Source organism: Pleurodeles waltl, chromosome 1_1 (genome assembly GCF_031143425.1).
Source record: "Pleurodeles waltl isolate 20211129_DDA chromosome 1_1, aPleWal1.hap1.20221129, whole genome shotgun sequence".
Lineage (NCBI taxonomy): Eukaryota > Metazoa > Chordata > Amphibia > Caudata > Salamandridae > Pleurodeles > Pleurodeles waltl.
Genome location: NC_090436.1, coordinates 639,517,050 through 639,543,105, shown reverse-complemented (window position 1 = coordinate 639,543,105; position 26,056 = coordinate 639,517,050). Strand labels below are relative to the sequence as shown.

The 26,056-nt window shown below is 42.2% G+C and overlaps 1 protein-coding gene across 1 annotated transcript in view; it reads right to left on the bottom strand.

The window, feature by feature from the left end:
* Nucleotides 1-5,662: 5,662 nt before the first annotated feature.
* The window catches only part of LVRN (laeverin), a 470,465-nt gene continuing 450,071 nt past the window's right edge, over nt 5,663-26,056 (bottom strand). Inside the window, exon 20 of the mRNA XM_069226651.1 lies at nt 5,663-11,832. Within this exon, the coding sequence (XP_069082752.1) occupies nt 11,671-11,832 (162 nt within the window). The 3' untranslated portion in view covers nt 5,663-11,670. The remainder of the gene's footprint in view (nt 11,833-26,056) is intronic.

Genomic DNA, 26,056 nt, shown 5'->3' with positions numbered 1-26,056 from the left:
TCCCCTTGGGCATTTCCTGATCACCATGTGCTTCTCGTGTTCTGCACTTGCCCCCTGATGGTGCTTCTAACAGACTTTGCTGATGATCTACATACTTTGCTCACAAACCTGAATTGAATGCTGATCCTGGGAGAGGTGTAATCTAATGCAAATGTTATTTTCTCTTGATCTGCTTTCTTGAGTAGAAGTTAGCATGCTGACACCTGCCTATTTTATTTTTCTTAGTTAGTCTAACTTAGCCCGAGATAGATTATTTTTCAAATTATTTTTGTCTTTCCTTTTTGACTTCTGCTTGCATGTGTAACCCACTCCCACACATGCTTGTCCTGATTTGGTTAGTACTTGGGAGAACCTATGTCCCAATCCCTGAATTCTGAATTTGTGTCTTTAGGTTGACTAATGTATTTAAATACTGAATTGAAACATGTTTCTGTTTCACAAGTGATTGCTTTATTAATATGCATTATTCTTATTGAGTGTTTAATGGTGTTGATGTTGAGTAGATTAAAGTTGCTTCATAGATTTGGCCAGCCTATGGTGCTCATTTATCTTTACAATTTGATTATGCGCACAATTTATGAGATTTTGGCTTTGTGGTTCTAAAATAAAGCTTTGAAACTTTTCTTGGATGGGAGTTTTCTTTTGTGGCCACATGGGTCATGGTGTTTAATTTGCTGTATGGGTAAGTTAATTCTAAAGAATTACCACACTCTTTACTGAAAGAAAAGATCCATCAACCTGAGGGAAAGGAAGCATTTTTCAAACCCTGTGAAGGGTGAGGGAAAACGTGCTAGCATCATTAACGTATACATATATCATTAATGGTTGTGTTGATGTCAGTATGCCATGGTGGTCGCCAGGAGACAACATTGCAGGAATTCTGACAGGCATAATCATAACAATCTCACAATACACTACTGATTTAGGCCCAGCCTACTGCATGTAGGCACAGCAAAGTACCCTACAATAGACTGATTTTGAGGGCATGTACTGTCAAACAATATCAGTTGGCCTTCACCACATTCCGAAGATGCCACAGCAGATGTAAATATTGACAAGATCTAGATTGTAATATGTGTGAAAGGCATCCTTGTTCCCTAAAATCTTTTCAGTTCCACTGGCCCATTGATAGAGAAGCTAGCCGAACCTCACCAAAATGTGACTACGCATCATCACATTGAAATGTGTATAATACACCGTTGATACTTAACACGTTAACCCAGGGTTTTTATTGGCATGTAAAAACAAAGACGTAATGTCACACTTAAAGAAATGCAGCAAAGAGCATGTTGAACCTTTTGCAATTAATGGTACTACTGTAACTCTGGGTTTTGTTATAGATGGACACATGTTGAGTGCTATCAACACTAACTATGCAAAGTGCATGCACTGGTGGAATGCAGCCCAAGTAATTACCAGTGGCCAAGACTAATGCAGGAATTCCACACATCACCTTTTATTTCCTTAGTGCGATGACCTGTGTTCAAAGGGATTCCCAGGCATGAGTCTTTTGCTCGCTGTGCCCAGCTCACCGATGAGGTTTGGATTTGCTTGAGTTCCCATCTGTAGGGGACCTGGAGTGGTATTTCAGCCTGGACTGTTCCTATTGGAACATGTGCATTGGTGATTTGAATATGGCTAGTCTCTGCATAGAGTGACAAAGAGGGGAAAACAACAATGGACTGGAATGTGGTCAGGACAAATTACCAGTGAGTGAGATTAATTCAAGTATCACACTCATCACATTTGTTTATCTCAAGAATTATTTGGAGTGCCATTTGTATCATGCATTGGCATGCACTGTAGTTGTTGTTATTTGCTTGTGCCTCCAGCAGGCGCTGACATAGAAGATGATGCCACTGCGCAGAGCTAAAAGCTTCATCAGAGATTACCAAAAGCAGCCAAGAGGCTGCAACTTTTGTTACCCTCTGGGGCCAAGGGCGCTGCAAATTCCTTTTGAGGGTCAACGCTTTGAAGTGATACCAGTAGCAGTTGGTGGGGTTTGACATGTAGTTGGCAAAAAAGAGGTCCTTACTGCAGACATAGATGTAGCGGTGGTTGTTGCACCCCCTCGGCCTTGGTAAGCAGGGAGTGGACATGAAGCACTCTGCTCCCGACCGCGTCTGGATCAGGGATGTTCTGGGTCTGAAGTGACAAATGTGTCAGGTTAAAAAATCATTCTAGTAAGGGTTCCACTTCCAAGGTCATTTGTTGACTTGAGCTATACCAAATAAAGGGGCTGAAATATAATGCCTAGGGGAAAATAACGAGCATTACACCTGTGTGACAATGGCATACATAGTTGTACAGCATCTTTTGAGATTAGCCGGGCATAACATTATATGTCAGACTCCAAGACTATACAAGAAAGCATTTTCCCACTGCCAGATATGTCCCATATTATATTCAGCCTAAATATTTCCAGCTTAATCTCGCTAATTAAATCCAGATCAGCTCCCTCAAATGTGCAGACCCCGTGGGCCCCTAAGCTAAGAACAGTTTTTCCATTTAAGCATCTTCCACTACTACTCACAGCAGTCACGTCAGAGATCTTCGTTTCCCCATCGAGCTACAAGTGACACATACTTACCTGCAGGCCTGAGAGTTATTTGTTTTGCATCCTGCTACTCCTTAAAGTACAACCTGTATTTTACTCACATAGCTTTCTTCGTGCTGTTGAGCCATGCGCGTTGATCCCTGTATGTTGGTGTTTGTGCTTGGGCGCCTGTATATCCCTTGGCTTTTGGTGAATCTGTAATAGAGCTGACGTGCTTTCATACCCATATTTTGTGTACCTCTGCCTGCACGTTCTATAAAAGAGCCATACCTATTGGCTTTGGCAATGGTTATTTTCCTGGTATCTTCGGAGCTGGGAAATTAGGCGAGGTTGACATCAGTGGCAGTGGCAGGGTATTATGTGGAAGTAACATGTCACAGTCACTTGTGGTGGTGACACCTGTGGCTTAACCTATAAAGCAGCTCTCGTGCGCAAGGTAAATCGAAAATGCTTCTGGCCCTAATCTGGCACCTGGAGAATACATTTAGCTGCTTATGGTGCTGGAATACAGAGTAACCATCAGAAAAAAAATAGCAAAAATTAGGTATACTTGGCTGATGGGACTTTTTTTTGGGAGAAGCTGTAGCTCTGGGCATGAGAAACGCTATTCTTACATTTTGCAAAGCTCCATTTTTAGGTTGACAAGCTACTTGGGAAAGAAGCAGGAAAACAAATTCTTATGCACGAAGAAAGACTCTCTTTCTCCATCCCTCCCTTTCAATCTTTTAAGGGCAGATTCACTACAAATATCCCAACTGCATCTGGCTACTTCTGGTTTGTTTTCTATCCCAAATCTCTGACAGGCAGTCAGAGCACCAACAAACATTTCTAAAGGAGCTCAGAAGAGCTCAGTTTTCTGACCATTAAATATTATTTTCAAATACAAGGGAGTTAGTAAAGTATTAAAGGCAAGATGTACAAAACCCTGGTCATAAACTACTGGTCATAGATTGCAACCAGTGTGAATTTAGTGAACCGAGCTTCGTAGTAATAGGTCAGTTCAAGAAATTCTGAACCATTGTGGGTCACAGTGCGACCTGCCTCATTAGTATTCATGAGGTAGATCACAAATTGGGACTCAATATGGTTGAAGAACATCACAGGGGTGGTGGGCTGCTGGGGGCCACAAAGTCTATGATGGCTTTTTAAATAATATATTTTTTGTAAAAGGGGCCGTTTTCCATTGAGGAAACAAGGTTGCCTTTAAAAAAAAAAAAAAAAAAATGTTAAAATTTTGTTTGAAATTAGACAGTGTTCCCACAGAGCACTGCCTACGCTTTAATACATACTTGTTTACATTCACGCGGGGAAAGGGGTCCCAAGGAGACCCCTCTCTTTTGAAAGTGGCTTACCACCCCATGGTAGGAGTTGGTAAAATTTCAATGTTTTGAGATTGGATTTTGGTCGCAAAACATTGATAGCTAACATAAGGAATTGCTATGCCCCTTACAAAGAGTGATTCCTTATGTCCTGCTAAAACAATTTTGTGGTTCATTAACATGTTAATGAATCGCAAAATTAGTTTAGTACATTCCGAAAAGCTGCTGAAAGCCCTGTGGTTTAATGAATTGAAGCGTTTGCAATTGCTAAATAATTTCATATATCTGGCACTAAGTACTTTATTTACATTGAATGGACAAATATATTGTACAAATATACGCCATGTCCTGGTGACGGTTTAAGTAAATCAAATGAGCTGAAGTTTGTAGACAAATTTTAAAGGCCGCCCTGGTGTCAGCCCAAAACATTATAAATAAATGGCTGGACAAATCCAAAAAAATAACTACTGATCTAATCAATATTCAAGTATGCCATATGGTTTAGTGGCAATACAAGGACACTGCAGAACATAAATTATGTCCAATGTTCATCATACATCAAATAATACAAATCTTAAGGTACTTGTTTTTATTGTGCACCGATTGGATTAAAGTCACAATTTACAGTTGTAACTGAGCAAAAAGAGTCCCTAAAATTATAGTCTAGATTCACAAAAAGAAGAAATAGTATGACCAGAAATCTAAGCCTCCACATCAATGTAATTTCCTACTTTTTGGACTTCATAAATATTGGTAGGATTGTGCTTGGAAAGCTGCGCACAGTACTGATTTCCAAGTGTGTTACTGGGAATGTCTTGTGATCATTCGGCGGGATCCTATTCTACCTGGACAGAGTTCTCCACACTGAAGTCTGTGCAGGAGAATAAGATTCCCTGGGCAAATGCACTTTTTTGCAGCAACACTCGTTCTCCCTTTGGACACCCCTTCCCTTACATCCCTAGCAAGTCTAGGGGCACCATTCCCCTTCCTAACATGCAAGGATGTTTAAGCCAGCCCTGTGCTGGAGTACAAATACAACCCTTTCCAGAGTTGAAAGAAAAATAAGGAGGGGAGTTCAGGAATGACCATAAATGTATGCTTACGGCTTTAAATACTTCTCTGATGCCCATGCTCCAGAAGTCCTCTAACGTGACCTGGAAATGTTACAGAGACTCACCCCAGCCCTTACATTGTAAATAAAGCTCCAGAATGAGTGTCCAAGATGCATCAGCAAAGCACGTGTCCTTTCTCCAGGGAAGGCACATCATCAAGGACGTCTACTTAGTGTCCACCCCATCTGTTAGCTGGGAAGCCAGAGCTGCCTCAGTACGTGGGTCCACTGCATGTCCTTCCATCGTACCTCAAAACCTTGTGAATGGCTGATGCGCGATAGTTAAAAATATAACTGTAAAGAAACATTAGCAGTTTAATTAGGCACATCAAGAATAAGAAGGATGGAGTTACCACGTCACACATAGACATGGCAAGCAATCTATACATTCAGAGAATAGGCTATACAATGGGGATTATACCATCCTGTCCAGCTGTAACAAGAGACCAGGTCCCATGTTTGCAACACCTTTGCATGACTATAGTCACCTAAGAAGTGATCACATCAACTGAGCCAAGCCAATGTGGCTCTAAAAGTACTAGTAAATGCCTCATACAACACGCTGCTACTAGAAAATATAAATCACAGTAAATGCATATTTAGCACAGCCACCCACCAACATAAAAGCACCCAGAATATGAATCATAATATTGAATTAACAAAATACACATATGCTTGGATCAACATATATATTTTCAGAGCAAAGAATACACAGAAAACCACCATAATAAACATAAACACTGAATTGAGTGGAACGCAAAAGAAAAGGACATATGTGTCATCAATATAATTGCACTAAATGGTGGCACCTAACATCATACACCTGCAAACACCCCAAAAGAGCAGGCAGAAATCTTTCTTTTCTTTTTGTGTGGCTTCGACCATTTTGTTTGTTTTGCTAATGGCTGGCACGCACTTTTGGAAGTGAAGGTATGCTGAAGACCACTCACTGAATCTGATTTACTCCAAAACAAATTGTGACTGTTTGGCAAACACCAATCAGCCTATTTGACTTCCAGGTAAGTCCTCAGTCAAACTGCGCCAAAACAATGCAACTGATATGAAAGTCAAATAAACAATATGGGACCTAAGCTTGCCTTATGACCCCCACATGTGGGAAAAAAGAGAGTAAAAAGACTGACACATTATACACGGCTTCTGTGTTATCACGTCAGACTAAATCATTTTGATATGGTGAAGCTTAAGTCAGACACTAAATACATCATGTGCACAGTGTGCTTTGTAGCTCACAAGGCTTATTTGCCTAATGATCAGAAATGAATTATTGGAATTGTACAATTTACAGGTTTCTGCAGTAAGAGAGACATCAAAGGTGGGTATATTTAAAAAGTATATTTGTATATCTTTGGCTAGGAATTCTATAGAGATTTCGTTCTAGTATCATTTTACTAATCAGTGAAAAACGAATACACTGTTTTTTGTGTAAATGTAACAAAATGATTTCTAGAATGCTTCCCTAGACTTATATTTAAAACCACTTGAGCGAGGCCAGGAACCTCTTGAAGTGATTGTAATAAATGTTCTCCCCAGCCCAGAGTTTTCCAAAGGAAGCGAACTTCAATGTATGCTCTTCTTTGAGACGATAAGGCCTTTTGGCTCAAATGCCCCTGCTGAGAGGTCAGTGCCAGCAAGACTAGGAGATATATCTGTAGGCACTGATGCTGCCAGGAAACACCACACTGTATTTGACAATACTTGTGAGGGGCAGTCCCACAGTTTTCGTAGACACTGGGCACCCTTGTGATCCACTTTGACCTATTGACCACAACCTGCAGAGGAGTAGGAAGGTGACAAAAGCAGATTCATTGGCCAACATGCTGCTCTCAACAATGGGTAAACATACCATGGTGGATGGTTGGTTGAAAGTGGTGGTGCTCACAGCTGTTGAAACAATCTGAGCTGAAAGGGCTGATGCAGCTTTAGCATTCCTGAAACAGAAATAATGGGGCACTGTAGATACGTTCACCAGTACAGACATTGAATAAAAAAGAATACTGTCTCCGGCGTGGTGCTATCACCACACATGCTCTCATGTTCAATATAAGGGGAACGTCTGCCAATGTTGAAAGGCTGCCACTAATTACTGCTTCCCCATGTGACCTGATAACATTCAGGTGTTGATTAGTATTGAGGGTTTTTCCAACAGCACGAGACAGTTCATTTGCAGTCCAAAGACTGTATCCGTCATCCTTGTGCTTTGTGAGGGTCCCTGATTTCCTTCTCTGTGGCATGCAGCGACTCCTGAAAAGATGCCTACTCCCACTGCATTGCCCGCTTCCTGTAGGCCATGTAGCTTGTTTTGCTGGTACTTGGCATCTTCTCTGAGACGTTAAACCTGGTGGATGCTTGGACACTCTCACTGTAACCCTCTAGAATGGAACACCACATTCTGTGTTTATGTTTAGGTTTGATGCTAGCCAAGATTTTTGATGATACTTCAATTATATGTATAATATATTTACTTAAAGGGTCTTTCATCCACCTTTCTTCATTTCTTAGTCTGTTGTGTCATTCATATTTTGTTTCCATCCACTACAGCTTACAGCATGGGGTAATGCCACTGGTTAACGTCACTCTGATTGACTGCATTTTGCTCTTCCACAATGAGCACATCCACACACAATGTAGTTCCCTTTGGTGTCATTGTATAATTACTTTCATTGCTTTAGTGTTGCCTTTGTGTTTAGAGGCTGACTGGGGAAAGCAGGACCCTTCTATCGTAACCGAGCACAGGCCACATTCCATGGTTTACCAGTTCCTGCCTCCTGCCAAAGCTGTTGTAAAGTCCTTTTGAGGTGTCCTTTGTTTAGCTTACTCCTGGTCTCTCATGGCATAACAGATTGCATCAATAGTAAACTGTTATATATTGGGTTATTCTTTTTTTACTACGTATGTGGTACACAAACTGAAAGCTTCAGTATTGTACATGTGAATACATAAGTAGACAATTCTTTAGAACACAATTTTGCTCAGAAAGAAAATCAGCCTTTATCGTGTTTAATTTGCAGCACTTTTAGCACTTTTTAGGGTCGAGCCTGCGTTGCATGCGCTCGCGCATGTATATCGCAGCAAGACGCTTTAGTGTTTAGAAAAGGGCTCGGAGCCCTGTCGACGTCACGTCAGCGTTTTTCATTGGTTCGTGAGCCTTGCCTAATAAAATCTGCTTGTTTTTATTAGTCGAAGGCATGCATACGTCATGCCTTTTCCAGTGGCTAGTCCTCCTCGAGCGCATCGACCAAGTACAGAAAACATGCGAGGCTCGCTGTTTTATGTCCGGCTCGTGGACTACTTTTTCTCTAATTTACTAGCGCGATTTCGCTTGGCAGAAGTCGAGCGCTTTACATAGTTAATTGCACTTTTTCGGGTTACGTACATAAATGCACTTTTGCCGATAGGTGAAAAGTCGGGTTAGGAGTTTACAACGCTATCAGCTCTAACATGAGCAAACGCGAGACCCGTTGCATTGCAAATGCTTGTTACATTTCTATCCTTCTTTCTTTCACTTTCTTGCATTATTTCTCTTTTGCCTTCTTTCCTTCTTTTCATTTTCTTTCTTCTTTCTTTACTTCCTTCTTTCCTTTTTTGCTTTCTTTCTTTCCTGCTTTACTTTTTTCCTTTCTTCTTTCTTTCATGTTTTCTTTGCTTTTGTCTATTTCTGTCTTCCTTTCTTTCTTCCATTTCTTTTTTCTTTCCTTTCATTGTTCCTTCCTTTTGTCCTTTCTTCTTTCATTCCACTTTTCTTGCCTTCTTTTTCTTGTTTTCTTTCCTTGTTTTTCTTTATTGATTTCCATTTTTACTTCTTTCTTTCCATCTTGCCTTCTTTCTTTACATTCTTCATTCCTTCTGCTTCCTTTTTTCTTCCTGTCTAGTCTTCATTTTTTATTTACTTCTTTCCTCCTTTTGTTCTTTCCTTACTTCATTCTTTTCACTTTCTATCCTTTCTTTCATTTTTTCTTTCTTTTTTCTTTCTTTCAATTTTCTTGCTCTTTCCTCCTTTCTTTATTTTCTTCTTTGTTTCTTGCTTTCCTTCTTTCCATCTTTCCTTCCATTTTTCTTTCCAGTCCTTCTTTCCATCTTTCATTCTTTATTTCCTTTATTACTTCCTGCCTTATTTCTTTCTTCCTTTCTTTTCCTTCCTTCCATCTGTCTATCCTTTATTTCTTGATTTCCTTCTTTATTTCATTCTTGCTTTCTTTCCTTCTTGCCTTTTTTGCTTTCTTGTCTTCTTTCTTGCCTTCATTTTCTTTCTTTTCATCATTCTTTCTTGTTTCTTTCTTTCTCAAAGGCAAGAGGCTGGCAGCCAATGGCATATCACTTGGCTTTCTTTTTAGGTCTGTGTGAGTCAAGACTGTTTCATTTTTCTAAAATTAAGTGTGTGACATAGTTACTTATAGGGGTTTTCAGCACTACGTCATCTATTTTTCTGTGGTTGCGACATTCACAGTATTCTCTAACCCACTCAAACATGCTTAAAGGGTTAGTGCATCAGCCCACTTCAGCCATTGGCTGACTTCACTGTGAATTACGGTATACTGCCCTTTCACAATGAGCACATCCACACACAAAGTAGTTTCCCTCAGTGCTAGGCAGTAGTAGGATAAGGTGTGCTTTACTGAGACCAAGAAAACGTTTTTGCTCTTCGCCAATATTTTTAGATTGATAAACACCCAGCATCTTTTCAAACAATAAAGTTTTACAAAAACCATGACAAAACAAAATAGGAATTGCCAAAATTCTGGCAGACAACACCAGGCATATTGACTTTGCCAATGCTTGTTTATCCTGCTCTCCCCTATACCAGTCACTGAGTATCATGATCCTGGGAATTCAGTCCTGTATGGGAGAATCAGTTAAGCATGCAAAATATGTAGAGGAGGCAGGCTTGGTTGAAGAAATGAGTGGAGATATGTGGAGTCATCTAAGAGATTCAGGCCCATATTTATACTTTTTGATGCAAAACTGCACAAATGTAGTTTTGCTTAAAAAAGTATAGTACCGGCTTGTGTCATTCCAGAGTGCCAGCTGGGTGCCAAATTTATGGAACCCGCAAGCCGGCGCAAAGGGTGGGCTAGCGTAAAAAAAAAAATGATGTTAGCAGGGTGGGGGTGGCGGTATGGGAGAGGGAGTTTTGCACCAAAAAATGACGCTAGACTGGTTAGAGGCAAAAAAATGGCTTTAGCCTAGCATCATTTTCTGACGCAAAACCATCCATAACACCTAACACCTGTCTTATAAAAGACAGGAGTCATGCCCACCACCCCAATGGCCAGCACAAGGGACAAGGGTCCTCTGGGCATGGCCATATCACCCAGAGCCATGTGGGTGGGGGGGCATTTCAAGGCCTTTCAGGGCCCCCAATGGTACTTCAAAAAAGGTTTAAAAATACTTACCTCAACTTATTCTACTTACCTGGGATGGGGTCCCCCATCCTCCGGTGTCCCTTGGGTGGGGGTGTTCCTGGGGCTTGGGGAGGGCACCTGTGAATCCATTACATGATGTCTGACCATGGAAATGGCTCCACAGGTCTTCTAATGCCTGGTCTGACCCACACGTTAAATAATGGTGCAAAGCAAACTTTGCACTATTATTTGGCCCCTTCTCCCACTCATGTGTCATTTCATCTTGGGGGAATAAATATGGGGATAGCACCATTTTTTAGATGGGAACGCCTACCTTGCATCTCATTGACGCAAGGGCCCATATTCATACTTTTTAGCATTGCATTTGCATCATTATTTGATGCAAAGGTGGCGCAAACTTACAAAATACAATCGTATTTTGTATATTTGTGCCGCTTTTGCATCAAAAAGCGGTGCAAATGTGGCGCTAAAAAAGTATAAATATGGGCCACGGTAGGTTCACGCATCTAAAAAATGGTGCAAACTCCAATATTTTGACGCTAGACGTGTCTTAAGTCAAAATATAAACATGGAGTTAAGTTTGGCCGCATTTGCGTAAAAAAGAAAATGTCACAAATGCGGCACAAAAATAGTATAAATCTGAGCCTCAGTTTTCATGAGTCACGTTGATATTTGCTCATGTTTATCTTCACAAGTTCTTGTTGCATTGACTGGATCCTTGACTTTCCAGGAGTTTTATTTTTTTTGTCCAGTACAAACCTGAGTATTCACACCACAAAATCAATATAGTCAACATTTCTGCAGGTATGACTTAATTTATACAAAGAACGGAAATGTCAGGGAATACAGCATTCAAGTTCTTACTGTGCACACTCGAGTAAAAATGGATGCCCTACTCCTATAATACCTTTGTCACAGCAATATATTAAAACGCTTGTCCTGTAAATCTGAAGAGAAAAGGGCGTCCTCTTTGCGTTGCGGCATGTTTTGTGATGATCGACAGAAGAACCAAGCGTTAGTGGTGTCAAACCTTTCTCTATAGGTGAAACCAATTTTACATCCGTCTATATTTATTAAATATAATATAATACAAAATAATATGTCTTCATTAAACAGCGAGAACATAACATAGATCGCTGTTGACTATGGTCTTCTGTATAGAAAAAGTTTTTTTAACAGAAAATATTAAAGTAGGCATCCTACATAAAACTATTACAAAATAGCTGTTTATCTTTCTGTGAAAATATTACAAAAGTATACAAAATGCATGTAAACATTTGAATTTAGTCTTTGGCGTAATTTTCAGAAATCTGCAACATCTGTGTTTTTTCGTAGCCAGTCATGAATGTTGTTGGTCACTTTGTTTATCCAATGCGTGCTTGTTGAATTTCTTGCATACTGCAACACTTCCATAGCAGACAATTTATATTCGTCATCCAGTGTCGTGTTAATAAATAGCTCAATCTAAAATAAAAACACAGAAATAGGCATTGTTATTCCTACAATTATATTACATAAATCTATATTTTATTGCATTTTTGTTTAATTGGGAGATTCTGTTTGGTACACAAAACACATAAAGGCTTTGTCACCTGCTTATGCTATTACTGAGTAAAACATCCCTGTGGAGATTAGAACTAGAACTTTTGCTCGTTGATAAAACTTTCTCAACCTTAGCAAAAACTGTCTACTTTGCTCAAACACTACTGTTGGCCGGACTTCTATGTTATTATGATCCCAGAGGGCCAGATTTTAAATCACCGGACGGTATCTCTGCAACAGAGTTGGCCAACATGAGTTTTCCCTTGAAAGAGGGAATAACTGCTCGCACCCGAATTTACTGAGTACTTCACTGGCCAGTTTTTCACCATTTCTGCTAACAAACACAACAAGCATTTACAACGCAATGGGTCTCGAGTTCACTCGCATTAGAGCTATTAATGTTGTAAATTCCTAACTGGACTTTTGTTGCCGCATAAATTGAAAATGAAAAGTAAAACAGTTGACATAAGCAAAGTCAGTTCAAAGCGCCACGGCCGCCATAAGCGTGAACACATGAGTAATTGGCTCCCTGCGTGAATGTCTAGAAAGGATCGCAGCTGGAATGAAACCGAAACTGGAGGAGAGGCCATCACATGCTGTAACGGGAGGAAGCCTGATGTAGTGTGATGGCCAACAAAAATGTTCACTTAGTGAAATCGTCTGGGGGCGAACTCAGCACTCAAAGGAGGGACATTTCACAAAATGCACCAATAAAAATGAAACATTTAAGACAGACACTACAAAGAATGAATAGGAAGAGTGAGCGTGGTTAAAAACCCACAGAGAGATTACAACAGGCCAGAGCACTTGCGCACTGGACCCTAAAACCACAGACATTTCTGCTTGCTCTGAGCCGCAGAAAGTGTCTGTGGAACTGCCAGCAGGGGCGGGGTGATTGAGGGAGGTGAGTGGTGCTGCAGGGGACATCATGGGTGGGCAATGTTGCTGTCGGCTCTTGAGTCAGCAAGTCCTACAAATCGGGTGTCACCAAGGGCCAGTATTATTGGGTTTGGAATATTCTGACCCAAACATTCTGGGCCCAGACACACTTGTACTAGGGACTTGGGTTACTTAGTGAAACAACTCAACTTGTAATGAGGCCCAATCTCTGTAACATTTGACGAATATTGGTTAATCTACCATCCAGAATCCTATATCGTTTGAAGTGGAACAAGTGGTTGCAAGAACTTGTATAACTCTTTCCACTTAGGTCCACATGTATCATCAGGAACCACACATTCTATGATTAACTAAACATTTTCACTCTTCTCCAGAAGAGCAGGCCTTGCATCTTCAAATCCAACATGGAGGGATTCTAATAATATTTTCATTCAGCTTCATCCAAGTAGATCCTTAACCAGACATTACAGTTGTGGATTTTGATCTGTGAAACATGGATAATGAGCAACCTAAACAAATATGTTTTATTGCCTCTTTTTTTCGGGAATAGGAAACACTGAATTGTTGTACATCTTCCCAAACATGGTCTCATGCTGGAGAAACCTCTGACGCCAAGACACATTTGTGAGCTTTGGGGAAAAGCTAGTTAAGGCCTTTATAAAACAAGCATTTCCAATGCAATAGGTCTCACATTTGCGAGAGTTAGCACTATTGGTGTTGTAATTGACAATGTGTTTTGCCCATGTGTTTTGGTTTGGAGTAGAATGAATGTATGTGGTGTGGAGTGGAATTATGTGTATTGGTTTGGAATTGCTAGTTGTGGAATTGTGTGTGGTAGAATTGTGTGGTGTGTAGTGTATTTGTATAGTGGAACTATGTGGCATGGTGGATAGATGGGATGAGTGCTGCACAGAATAGACAGGAAGGCAGAGAGGGATAGGTAGTTTGAACTTTGAACTTTTTGATGCGAGAGAGGAAACATGGGAATGGAAATGTAAGAGCGTGAAAACAGACTGTCACTTTTGCTCCTACCAGAGAGGCATTTGCTCACAGTGGCTGCGTTTGCCCATCATTTGTCGTGACAGAAGAAAAATAACAAGCTCAAATCCAATCACTCCTCCATAAGTTGCAAAACATTTGTACGGCATGTCAAGTTCAAAACTTCCCCAATTTGCACATATAGACCACTTTTTAAACTTTATAATGCACTAATGGGTGCCCCGTCTGTCTCAGATCGACCTGGAGGGTCCCTGCCACTGGGCAGAAAAAGGACAGCAGCAACCTAAACTAAGCTGTGAACCAAATAGCCAATAGGTCTCACCTTTTGGATCTTATAAGTTTGAATGAAGCATCAGATTATCCTGTGTGCTACAACACTTATTGTTAGTTCTGGCGTAACTAGCAAGGGGTTAGATACACCTAAGCTTGTTAATATTCTATTTGTTGTTCATTGGGCATGCTATGTATGCCTATATTGGGCAGGATTGTAATGGAGATAGAGAAATTTCCCTGTGACCGACAAAAAGTAAAACTGGTATTAATTGTATAAGAAAAACGTTTGAAGTTAAATGTGGTGAAATGATTTGTTGCTCCTATTCGTAAAGCACTGTAGTGTGAGTGTAGCCTTTGGACAACTTCTGCAAAGAGAAAGCTTATTGCAGATGCACATCTTTTGTCTGAAGCAGGCGCCAGGATGGAGTCAGAGATGGTCTAAGAAAGTAGAATACTAGCCATCTTTGTTTTGTAATGGGCCTGCTTGAATCTGGGAGGAAGGTCACTAGCATGCCAGTAAAGATTGTTATCACCTTTATGACCTGCATTTAAAACACAGGATGTTAAGCCACCAAGGAAGCAAAACCACTGGTTTACAAGAATGTATGCCAGACCTAGTAACAACAAAGGCGCATTTGCAGTAACTTTGCGTGAAAGTTACTTTTAAGGAAATAAAAACGGTAAGTTCATTCAATTTCACAAAACTAAAATGCGCATGAGTGCAAGTATGCAACTGCGCCTAATGTAACCTAAAATGTATTATTAGACAGTACGCCATGAAATGCAGCGTACATCAAGCGGGTGCTGCGGTAACGAAGCACACATTTTAGGATGTCGCCATTTCAGAAGTGTTTATTAAAATTAAAGTGTGTTGTCCAGGAAGCGTGTGCTATGCTTATCATTTTCAAATTTTGAGTGATAGAGTTAGTATGGCTCGGCTTTATGGAGTCAAATGAAGTCCAGCATCCTTGAAGTCGTGATGTGATAGGTGGGAAGTGGTTGGTTACTTTTTCATCTCCAAATTTTCATAATATAAATTAGAAACGACGAATGTAAAAGAAAAGTGGATATCGGCACAAAGCAAATGTGCAGCAATAATGGATTTAAATTAGGCCCAGTGCCACATAAGACTTCCAAACGGACATAATTGATTAAAATGAAGGTGGCATCCTATAGGATATCCCCAAAACATTTTCATTTAGTAATATCTACAAACACATACTTAAATTAAGAAATAGTACAGCATCTCCTAACATAAACCCCCTTATTTGTAGACTGTATTACCAACAAACACAGCCAACTCCAAAAATGAGAGTAGAATCAACAAAATGTGCTCATCCTCCAAATGTGTCCACAATGATTGAATTTGGTGTCTGTTAAGTGTGTGCTGCAATAAATGTGTAGTGCTTGTTCCCAATTTCAAATTCAAAATGCATACCTTGCACGAATATTGGGGGAGCAATGTTGTTGACGTTGTGTGTGCTGCACGTTTAAAGCATAAATGAAACACAACACACTCTTGAGGAAAGTGCACCGTTACATAGAAGCGCAGCAGTGAACACCAAAAAGCACACATTAAACTAAATTTGTGCAAAACGCGGCATGTATGAAGCATGTGGCACGCTGGTAAAGCATAAATAAAACACACTAACAAACTCTTGAGAGAACCGCTTAATTACATTGAAGTGCTGCAGCCGTGAATTGTGTGCCGCGATAAGTGGAAAGTGCTGGGTGTGAGCAAACATTTGAAAGAGATGCTTGCTTTCATAAATGTGTGGTGGTGAACCCCAACAAGCATGCACATAGATGAAAATAAATTTTCAAAAGCGCTGCATCCCTGAACCGAGGGCCACGCAAAGTGTGAAGTGCTTGGCCTGAAAAAACACTTCAGAAAAGTGCACGATTACATGGAACTGCAGCAGCCGTGAATTTTGTGCCGAGCTAAGTGGAAAGTGCTCAGTCTGAGCAAATATTTGAGGGAAGTGCTTAATGTTATTGATGCACGACGGTGAACTTCAACAAGCATATACATGCATTAAATTAAAAGAAACTCACAAGAAGCACATCATGCTTGAATCGAGTGCCACGCTAAGTGGGAATTACTCAGAACAAACACTTGGGGAGGTGGACAATTACATTGAAGCGCAGTGTCCATGGTTCATGTGCCAAGCTAAGTGGAAAGTGCTCAGTCTGAGAAAACACTTGAGGGAAGTGTTTGATTTCGTTAATGTGCTGCGGTAATTTCCAAACAAGCATTTGGAATGCAACAGTCTTGTGTTTGCTCGAGTTTCTAGCTCATAGGGTTGTAAATTACTGACTGGACTTTTATTGCCAGACAGACTGAAAATAACAAATGGAAGAGAGCGAGGGCGAGGTGGCCCTGGAGAAGCGCCCCTCTGCTGTTGGTTTATGTTTACATAGGGAGCTGGTGGGAAGGAGGGACTGAACAAGCACCCACACTGTTGAGGTGAAACAGGCAAATGCCAAAAAAATGTCCCTCACAGAAGAGATAAACAGGACATAGCGTAATTACACAGTGCTTTGTGCTACTCCCAAAGTGAAAAAAGGCAGGACAAAGAGGCAGAGCTGACCACTAGCAAGAAGGATTTTTGAAGGACACTGCAACTAACAAATCAGAACTTTGGAACTCACTCTATTGTATACTTCAGTATACAGCAGGTCGAACGCTAACGCTCGACCTAAAAAATACCCAGACCAGCTATTTAACACGCTCAACCATTTTTTATCAAGCTGCACATACCCATTCATAGTTGCAGTACTTGTTTTTAAAGTTTCGCTACAGATTGATCAATAAGGATTTAAGATGTCATATGTTTATTCTCTAATGGAGCTGAAGATTGAACTGTTTTGTCAAATTGACAAATAATTAAATACCAAATGCGCAGACATTTGTCAATAGAGAAACGGGTGTTAAATATACAAACAGAACACATTTTTGTTTTAAAAAAGAATGAATGGATCATTGACTAAGAATAACATACCAGTAGTATAAATGGAGGTTTTTTCTGCAATCGCGAAAACTGCACCCAGTCTTTACAATGACTTCTAGTCACACTATTATTTGCCCTTGTAGCATGGATAATTGTGTTGTTTTTTAAGACATTCATCGTGAATTCCATTGTTTCAAGGAGGATTTCTCCAACCTTTAGCACTCTTTATGGCAGGCACAGAAGCGAGGATTAGGCTCGTCTTTCTTCGTTTTTAGCAGCCAACAATAACTACAACAGACTTAGGCCCATATTTATACTTTTTGACGCACAACTGCGCCAACGCAGTTGTGCATCAAAAATTTTACCGCGGCTAACGCCATTCCAACGCGCCATGCGGGCGCCTTATTTATGGAATGACGTTAACCGGCGCTGCGGACTGGTGTGCGTTAAAAAAAAATGACTCACACCAGGCAGCGCCGGCGTATGGGAAAATGGGGGTTGTGCGTCAAAAAATGGGGCAGGTCAGGTCTGAGGCAAAATTCAGGCCTCAAACCGGATTTGCGCCATTTCTTTTGACGCCCAACCTCCATTGACATGACTCCTGTCTTAGCAAAGACAGGAGTCATGCCCCCTTGCCCAATGGCCATGCCCAGGGGACTTATGTCCCCTGGGCATGGCCATTGGGCATAGTGGCATGTAGGGGGGCCCAAATCTGGCCCCCCTATGACACTTAAAAAAAACGAAAAAAAATACTTACCCCAACTTACCTCAACTTCCCTGGGATGGGTCCCTCCATCCTTGGGTGTCCTCCTGGGGTGGGCAAGGGTGGCAGGGGGGTGTCCCTGGGGGCAGGGGAGGGCACCTCTGGGCTCCTTCCGAGCCCACAGGTCCCTTAACGCCTGCCCTGACCCAGGCGTTAAAAAACGGCGCCCATCAGGCTCTGCGTCGTTTTTTAAGGCCCACCCCCTCCTGTGTGTCAAAATGACGTCAGAGTATAAATATGGGGCACAGGCCTTAAAGTAATTTTTTGGAAGGGAACGCCTACCTTGCATATAATTAACGAAAGGCTGGTTCCCCCTTCCAAAAAATGACGCACATGGTGGAATTTTGACGCCCGCGGGGTCGGACGTCAAAGTATAAATATGGGGCAGGGTTTGCGCCGATTGTGCATCAAAATTTTTGATGCACATTCGGCGCAAACAGAGTATAAATATGCCCCTCAATTTCCCATAACACCTAAGGAAAAAAGTCACAGTACCAACAACAAAAAACAATCAGCCCGTGACTAGACCCTTATAGTCCTATGCGTCTGTTGCTTTCTCCTCTATCTGCACTGCTCAGCAGCTGAGTTAAGTGCCTCTGGCCTCTTGGCTTTTTTCTACTCGTAATTAGCCTTGTATCTGTTGTTATAATTGGCAAAGAACTGTTGTCGGTCAAGTATTCCTTGTCTGCTCTTGACTATAATTATTACATCTTTCCCTTTGGCAGGCGCAGCCCGTCCTTTAGGGCAGAGGGGCCATGCCCCCCCCACCTTTTCCACCTCATGAAGAGTGTCTGTCAGGGTGAACAAAGGTCAGCCTGACAGACACTCTTCCTGTTCAGGTCAGGCAGCCAGGGGCAGACATGCGTGATTTGATTTGCGCAGACTCCTGGCTGCCTGAGCTGAACTTTGCTGGGCTGAGAAGGTCACAGCTCCTATGGGCATGACTTCCTTGGCTCAGCAAAGGGGCTTCGAGGCCCTCCACTGGGTGATGAGGAAAGCGTCACCCATTGACTTCGACCTGGGTGCTTCAGGTTTAAGCCCTGAAGCACCCAGGGCGAGTGACAATCAGTGACACTTCGTCACAGAGTGGGGTGGGGTCAGCAGTCTCACTGACCCCATCCCACTCTGTGACGAGGCTGGGACTGCTTCCTTCCCTCATTGGCTGACCCAAGTTCAGCCATTGAGGGAAGGCAGCAGTCCCAACCCTCCTAGGACCTCCGAGGCTGAAGGTAAGTGTGTGTGTGGTCTTTTAAAATGAATGTTTGGTGCGTGCGTGCATGTTTGAACATTATGAGTGTTGTTAATAGATGTGCATACGTGCGTGTGTGGGAAAGAATGAGTGTGTGTGTGTGTGATCTTTTAAAATGAATGTTTGGTGCGTGCGGCATGTTTGAATGTTATGAGTGTTGTTAATGGATGTGTGTGCATGTGTGTGAAAGAATGAGTGTGTGATCTTTTAAAATGAATGTTAGTGTTGTTAATGGATGTGCGTGTGTGAAAGAATGAGTGTGTGTGTGCTTCCTGCCTGCCCCCCTTCCTCCTAAAGCTGCCGGCCGCCACTGCCCTTTGGTTGTGCTTTATGGGCAGCCTCGAGAACGCTTGCTGCTCCTTCGTGATAGCTGTCAGGTGTTTCTTCTGACAGGCTTCGGCGCCTATTGCCATTGCGGCATCAGCCCCTGGCTGCTAGAGGGAGCCGCTTCACTGCACCTAGCGCGTCTCTGTGCTCCTGACCCCAGCGTTCATTTTAAACTCTGTCAGCGCGGCCGGCTGGGCCGGGATTCACAACTTCATTGTGCTGCCCATGGCTTGAGCCTCTAAGAGGCTCTAAGAGGGTCTGTATTTTTTTGGCACTTACAACACGCACAGGTGAGTCCATCAGCTCTTAATACTATAGCGAGCGAGTGGTGTCCTGCAGGGCCTGCACCCTGTCATTGGCCCTTCGGGCACTATTATTAGTCTGGGCAAATACCACTTCATATCCCTCTCTTAAACTGGGTCCTCCCCCATCCTCCAGGACACGAATACTACTGTCACTACTAAACTCTAAAATGAGTGATATTGAGGAATCCTATGTGGAGAAGGATACCACTACCTACCCCCCCATTGATGACCATTTTTGGCGGGCTTGCGACAATAAACTGTTTCTAGGGTCCTGGATATGGCAGAAGACACCAAAACATCTGGAATCCTCATTTCCCCGGAGGTCCTCTTGGAGTGGGCCCAATGGGCTATCATTCTCCTGGGAAATGCGAATTGCGCCATCTCCATGGAATGACACTGTTCACTCCTGATCAAGATCAACCTTGAACTGGGGTACTCAGTGACCTCGGAGACAAACCCCCAGTGGCCCAAGGGGGTTTGTTCAGAGATCCCTTCATCAGGAATTTGGGAAATTCGTCCAGACCTTTAACTCTCTCGACCAGGCGCATGTGTCTATAAAACGCATTTTCATGTCTCAGGTGTTCACCGGGGCTGGCCGAGGCAGGGGGCGTTCAGCCAGCCACACTGTTAACAAAGCCTCCTACGGAGCAAAGGACCTCAAGATGGATCACTATCAAGATGCCTACAAATTCGCAACTTTTACCCCGTGAGTGGTTACCCCAGGTATCAAGGGGCACAAGGAGGTTGGTGGGGTGGTCCCACCAAGGGATCCAATTCAGTTGAGCGTTCAGATTGTTCCGGCCAGGTTCTGGGGGGCAGGCTGCAATCCTTCCTCAACAACTGGCAAGCTCTCACTTCTGACGCCTGGATCCTCCAAACAGTGCAGGGGTTTCACATAGAGTTTTATAGCTCCCCTCTCAGGACAAGGCCCGAGTCCTCTGTTTTTTTTCCCCAGCTCATGCCTCTCTGGTGGACAAGAAGGTTGCTAACCTTCTCGCCAAAGGGACCGTTCCTGACTCCACAGGTTTACTAAGCAATATCTTCAGTGTAGAAAAGAGAGACGGTGGTTGGAGACCAGTAATTAAAGGAATTCAACTAATGGTTGGCCTCCGAACATTTCAAAATGGAGGGTATTCACCTACTCCAGGATCTCCTCCTTCCAAATGACTGGCTGGCACGCTTGGACCTCAAGGACGCATACCTCTGGTTCCAGTCTTCCCCCCCCACCGCTGCCTCCTTCAAATCCTTTGGTGGGGGAGAACTTAAAATTTTCAAATTCACCTCTTCCTTTCGGTCTGTCCTCCGCTCCTTGGTGCTTCACCAAGGTGATGCGCCTGGTAGTTGAGTTCCTCAGAGCGAAAGGAATCCACCTCATTGTCTACCTGGACAATATCCTTTTCATGGACCAATGCCCTCGATGTCTCTTGCATCATCTGTTAATGGCAGTCTTGCTGCTGGAATCCCTAGACTTCATCATCACTCAACAAAAGTCTTCCCTCATCCCCTCTCAGTCACTGGTGTTCCTAGGTTTTGGTGTAGACTCAGTTTATGCCACCCTCATTCTCCTGTCAAGGAAGATGACCAAGATTAAACACGAACTGTGTCAACTGGCATCTCGGCCTTCCACTTCCCCATACCAACTAGCAAGGGTGGTGGGTCCCTTGTCCTCCTTGATCCAGGCAATAGTTCCGGGTCCTCTGCATTATCGGGCCCTCCAACGGTTGAAGACATCTCACCTAAGGAAAGGACTGACATATTCTTAAGTGGTCCCCTCATCAGAGGACACCCAGGAACAGATCCAGTGGTGGCTGACTCACAAGGAACCCTGGAATGGACGAGCGATCTTTAGCTCCCTTCCGGATCTAGTCATAGAGTCTAATGCCAGTGGCTCGGGATGGGGGGCAAGGTGTGGGGAATTCTCCACTGGAGGAAGCATGTCCACTCATGAGCATTCAATGCACATAAATTGTCTCAAACTCCCAGCCGGTTCTTTCGCGATCTGCTGCTGGACCAAGGAGAGAGCATAGTGCTGTGTCCTCCTCCAAATGTATAACATAGCAGCCGTCCAATACATAAATCATCTGGGAGGGACTTGATCCAGAAACTTAGCAGACCTAGCTTGCGATTTTTGGGACTATTGTCTACAGAATCAGATCTCCGTCTCCGCAGAACACCTTCTGGGGGCTGCCAATCAGGTAGCCAACTGGCACTCTCATCATCTCATGGACACGAGCCTGTGGGATCTACATCCATCAATCTTCTGTCTCCTTTTGGAATTGTGGGGTCTGTTCTCAGTGGATCTCTTTGCCTCCCACCTGGATCGTCAGCTCCTGAAGTTCTTCAGTTCCCATCCAGATCCAGAGGCAACAGCCACACATGCTTTTCTCCAAGACAGGCAACAGGAGCACGGCTATGCCTTCCCTCTGTTCGCAATGAGCATGTGTCTCTTTGCCCAGGTCAGACGCCAGAAAGCAGACATCGTCCTGGTGACACTGATGTGGAGATCTCAAGCCTGGTCTCCAGTTCTTCTGAAACTTTCTTGGGATTCTCAAATCCCGCTACCCATGTTTTTGGGTCATCTGCAATATCCAGTGGGGAATCCCCATCCCTTAATACTAGAGAACTCCTTGGCTCTTATTGCATGGAAGATTACAGGAGACGCTGGGAAGTTCAAGAACTTTTGCGGCAAGCTGCATCTCTCCTTTCCAAGGCATGGGTGTACAGCACTACCAAGCGCTACAGGTCAGCATGGTCTAGATCAGTGATACTCAAAGTACGGCCCGGGGGCTGCATGCGGCCCTCGTGACCTTTACATGCGGCCCCTGGTCAGGAGCACTGGGCTGCTGCTTTCTTATCTCACAGTAACACTGAGAAGGAAGTTAACTACAAAGACAAGCCTTTATTTAAAGGTTAATTGAAGTTAAAGAAAGGAAGCAACTAAGTCATCCCACGCCAGCTAACTTTAAAAATAAATGTGTTTCTAAAGGCATCCTGCAGCAAAAATGTAATAAGGTATTTAAAATTCCAAAGAGTATTTCATTAACATGCAGAACTGTGTCACCTTAGTACATCACATTATATTATATCAGTGCATCCTATGTACAGCCACCTTGCTGGCATCAATGTGGCCCTCGGTCACATCGCAGACAATATCTTTTGGCCCCTGGAGTAATGTTTGTGAGTACCCATGGTCTAGATGGATGGACTGGTGCAGTACAAGACACTTGGATCCCATGGGGGCGGACGTTGTCCACATCCTGAATTTCCTCACCCCTTTGACTTTGGAGGGCCTGGCATATAGAACAATCGCAACTTTTATATCTGCTATTTCGGTAGGCCACTCCCAGGTGGGAAATCGCCCAGTAGGCGAACATCTTTTGGTGCATAAGCTTCTACGGGACACTCACCTTTCTATTCCCCCAGAACCCAGATGCTCAGTTCTATGGGGCGTTAACAAGATCCTCAATCTGTTCCAATCGTGGTCATCCAATAGACTCCTTTAGCGCAAGCAACTGTCAGCCAAACTAGCTTCGCTTCTCTGCCTGATTTCTTGCCAACATGTGTCAGAGCACTGGATAAAACAGGTAGAGTATTTAGCCCAGAAGGGGTTTCTTTCCATATTTCTAGACATATGAAATGTGATTTCAGGTTGGTTAATTACCCTTCTTTTCCAAATTCCCCAAAACTGTGTATGGTAAGATGCATCAAGGCTTACGAAGCCATGACAAAGGAAAGATGCCCCCATGGAGAATAGCAGTTGCTCATTACTCTACGCAAGCCGTTTAGGTTGGTCTCTTCTCCAACAATTGCCCGATGGGTCCGGTGGGCTATGCAGGAAGTGGGCATCGACACAACAAGGTTTGGAGCACATTCTGTCAGAGGCGCTATGACTGCCAAGGCATTCTCCCTTGGAGCTCATCTGGAGGATACCCTCAGCCCTGCGGACTGGTCCGCTGACTATACAATTTGAGGTTTTATTTTCAACCAGTCCCCAGCATTGCTTCGCTGGTCGTGAATACATTTTAAACCAGCGTAATCCTCGCCTCTAATCCTGCCATAGGATGAAAAATTTCCTAGCTAACACAATGGAATGTTCAAAAGGACACAGAGGCAAGGATTAACCCACCAGGATTGTTTTTTCACCATGTGACTGAAAATATTGTCTTTGAAGTAAGTATAGATCTTCTTCCAATTGCATACCATGATATTGTCCTGGGTGGGAGTGTTTTACGATGCCTTGCATAATGTTTATTCGTTTGCAAAACACGTAGTTGGGGTTCCAGTTTCATACACTTTGTTCTTTTTCTCATAGGATCTGAAGCCCCAAAGCAAGATTAAGGAGGATTCTCTCAATATGCACTCGCAGGAAGAAAGAGGAGGGGTCAACAGAGGAACAGGACTATAAAGGTCCAGTTGCTGGCTGATTGGTAGTTTATTGTTGGAACTGTGACTTTTGTCCCTGGGTGTTATGGAAAATGAAGTCTGTTGTAGTTATTGACGGCTGTTGTTGATAACAACGAAGAAAGACAAGCGTAATCCTCGCCTCCTTGTCCTTAACAGAACTGAAACTTTGCACCACGTTAGCTAGGACATTTTTGTCACATTATTTGAAGATTATACAGTTTAGTACATATGTGGTTTACTTCTAAGAAAATATCATTTGTCTCTTGATCCAATTCAGTGTGTTAATTGTCCATATTATGCTTTTTACATTCTTTAGGGATATGTATATATATATATATATATATATATATATATATATATATATATATATATATATATATATATATATATATATATATTCTTTGTCGCTCTGTGTTCATATTCTTCATGGTGTGCATAGGCATAGTCTTTTCACTCTAGACATGTGTAACATCAGCAAAGTAATAGGCTCTTAGCAGTGTGTTTTTCTAATACAAGGTAAGTGTATGGCTTAGAGGAGCAGTTTTTGTCTTAATTCCTTTGCCCTTTCTAGTTATAGAATGTAGTTGTGTAAAAGCTGAATGAATTGCTAATACATTTGTATTGATTAATAGTTAAGAATGTACATGAATATGGCTAACATAGAAAATAATGTGTGCCTTGGAAAAAGTGCCCACTTGACTGGCCACCGTGACGCGCATGAAGATGAATAAATAATTCACATTTATAGTTAAATAATGTGCACATGTAGAATAAAATGTATTAATGAGTTATACTAATATGTTAATGTTATTTATTTGCTTAAATAATACTAAACTTTGATTAAGTACGAGGATTGGGTCTAGTGGACAAAGCCTCATGTTAAGTTCCCTGGCCTAATAATTGTTTGAGAATGTCTTGTTAAAGCAAATAATTAATATTATTCATACACTGCGCTGACCAAGCGATTTCTAAATGTCTTAAACTTTCTCATGAGAACTGCTGGTGGAGATGTTCTGTACTAGAAGTTGTTACATTGTAGATTTGATGCTTGAGACGAAGATGTTCCCAGGCCTGTACAATAGCCGCACTAACTACAGCTAGGATTGCAACAAAAAAAGTCACCTGACGATGGGAATGGGAGAAAAGGAGCCAATCATCGACGCATGAAAGTCTTTTTATTTTAGTATTAGAACTCAGAGAATATTGGTCCTACTGTCAACATACGATTTTCTAACTAATGATGGCATGGGAAAATGCTTTATGAATTTTAATATATCCAAACTACACTTTGCAGAACGATTCAGTCATTCTTTCATTCTAGTCTTGTTCAAGTTTCATTCCAGGAGCTGAGCGGTTCCTGATGTCTTTCCTTCTTAACTTTAGCTTTATTGATTAGTCTATTAATGGTATATGCGGATACATTAGTTTAATATTTTTTAAGTGGTTCAGTTAACTTAGAGCCCAACCATGTCTGAGCCAATCCTTTCCACTGTCCCGTTGCTGATGCTGACCAGACGGATGTCCAACTGACAAAGAGAAATCACAGCTTGCTCATACATCAAGGAGAGGTATAACAAAATGCTATTGTTTCTGTTTTTCCTTTTAGGTACCAACCGCTTTTTTGATAGAGCTCTAGTTAGATGTTTTCCAAATTAACTTTTGAATAAAATGGTTTATGCATGAAGCCCATACATGCTATTCTAATTGGAGGATTAGTTAGTATGCCCAATGTGTTGGAAATGTTATTAACTAACAGTTGATTTTGTTGACCTGTTGAATCCAGATGAATGCTATCTTTGTTGTTCAGTTATTAGTTCTACTAATTTGCACTGTAACTTCTAAAGGTTTAATTATAAATGCATTAGTTATATTGAGATTCTTTCAACGCTTTGGTCAGCCTGTGTTGTTTGTATATGCTTATCATTTGGTATTGAGACTAATCTAAGTGATATTAGCATAGTTATAGTAGGGAAAT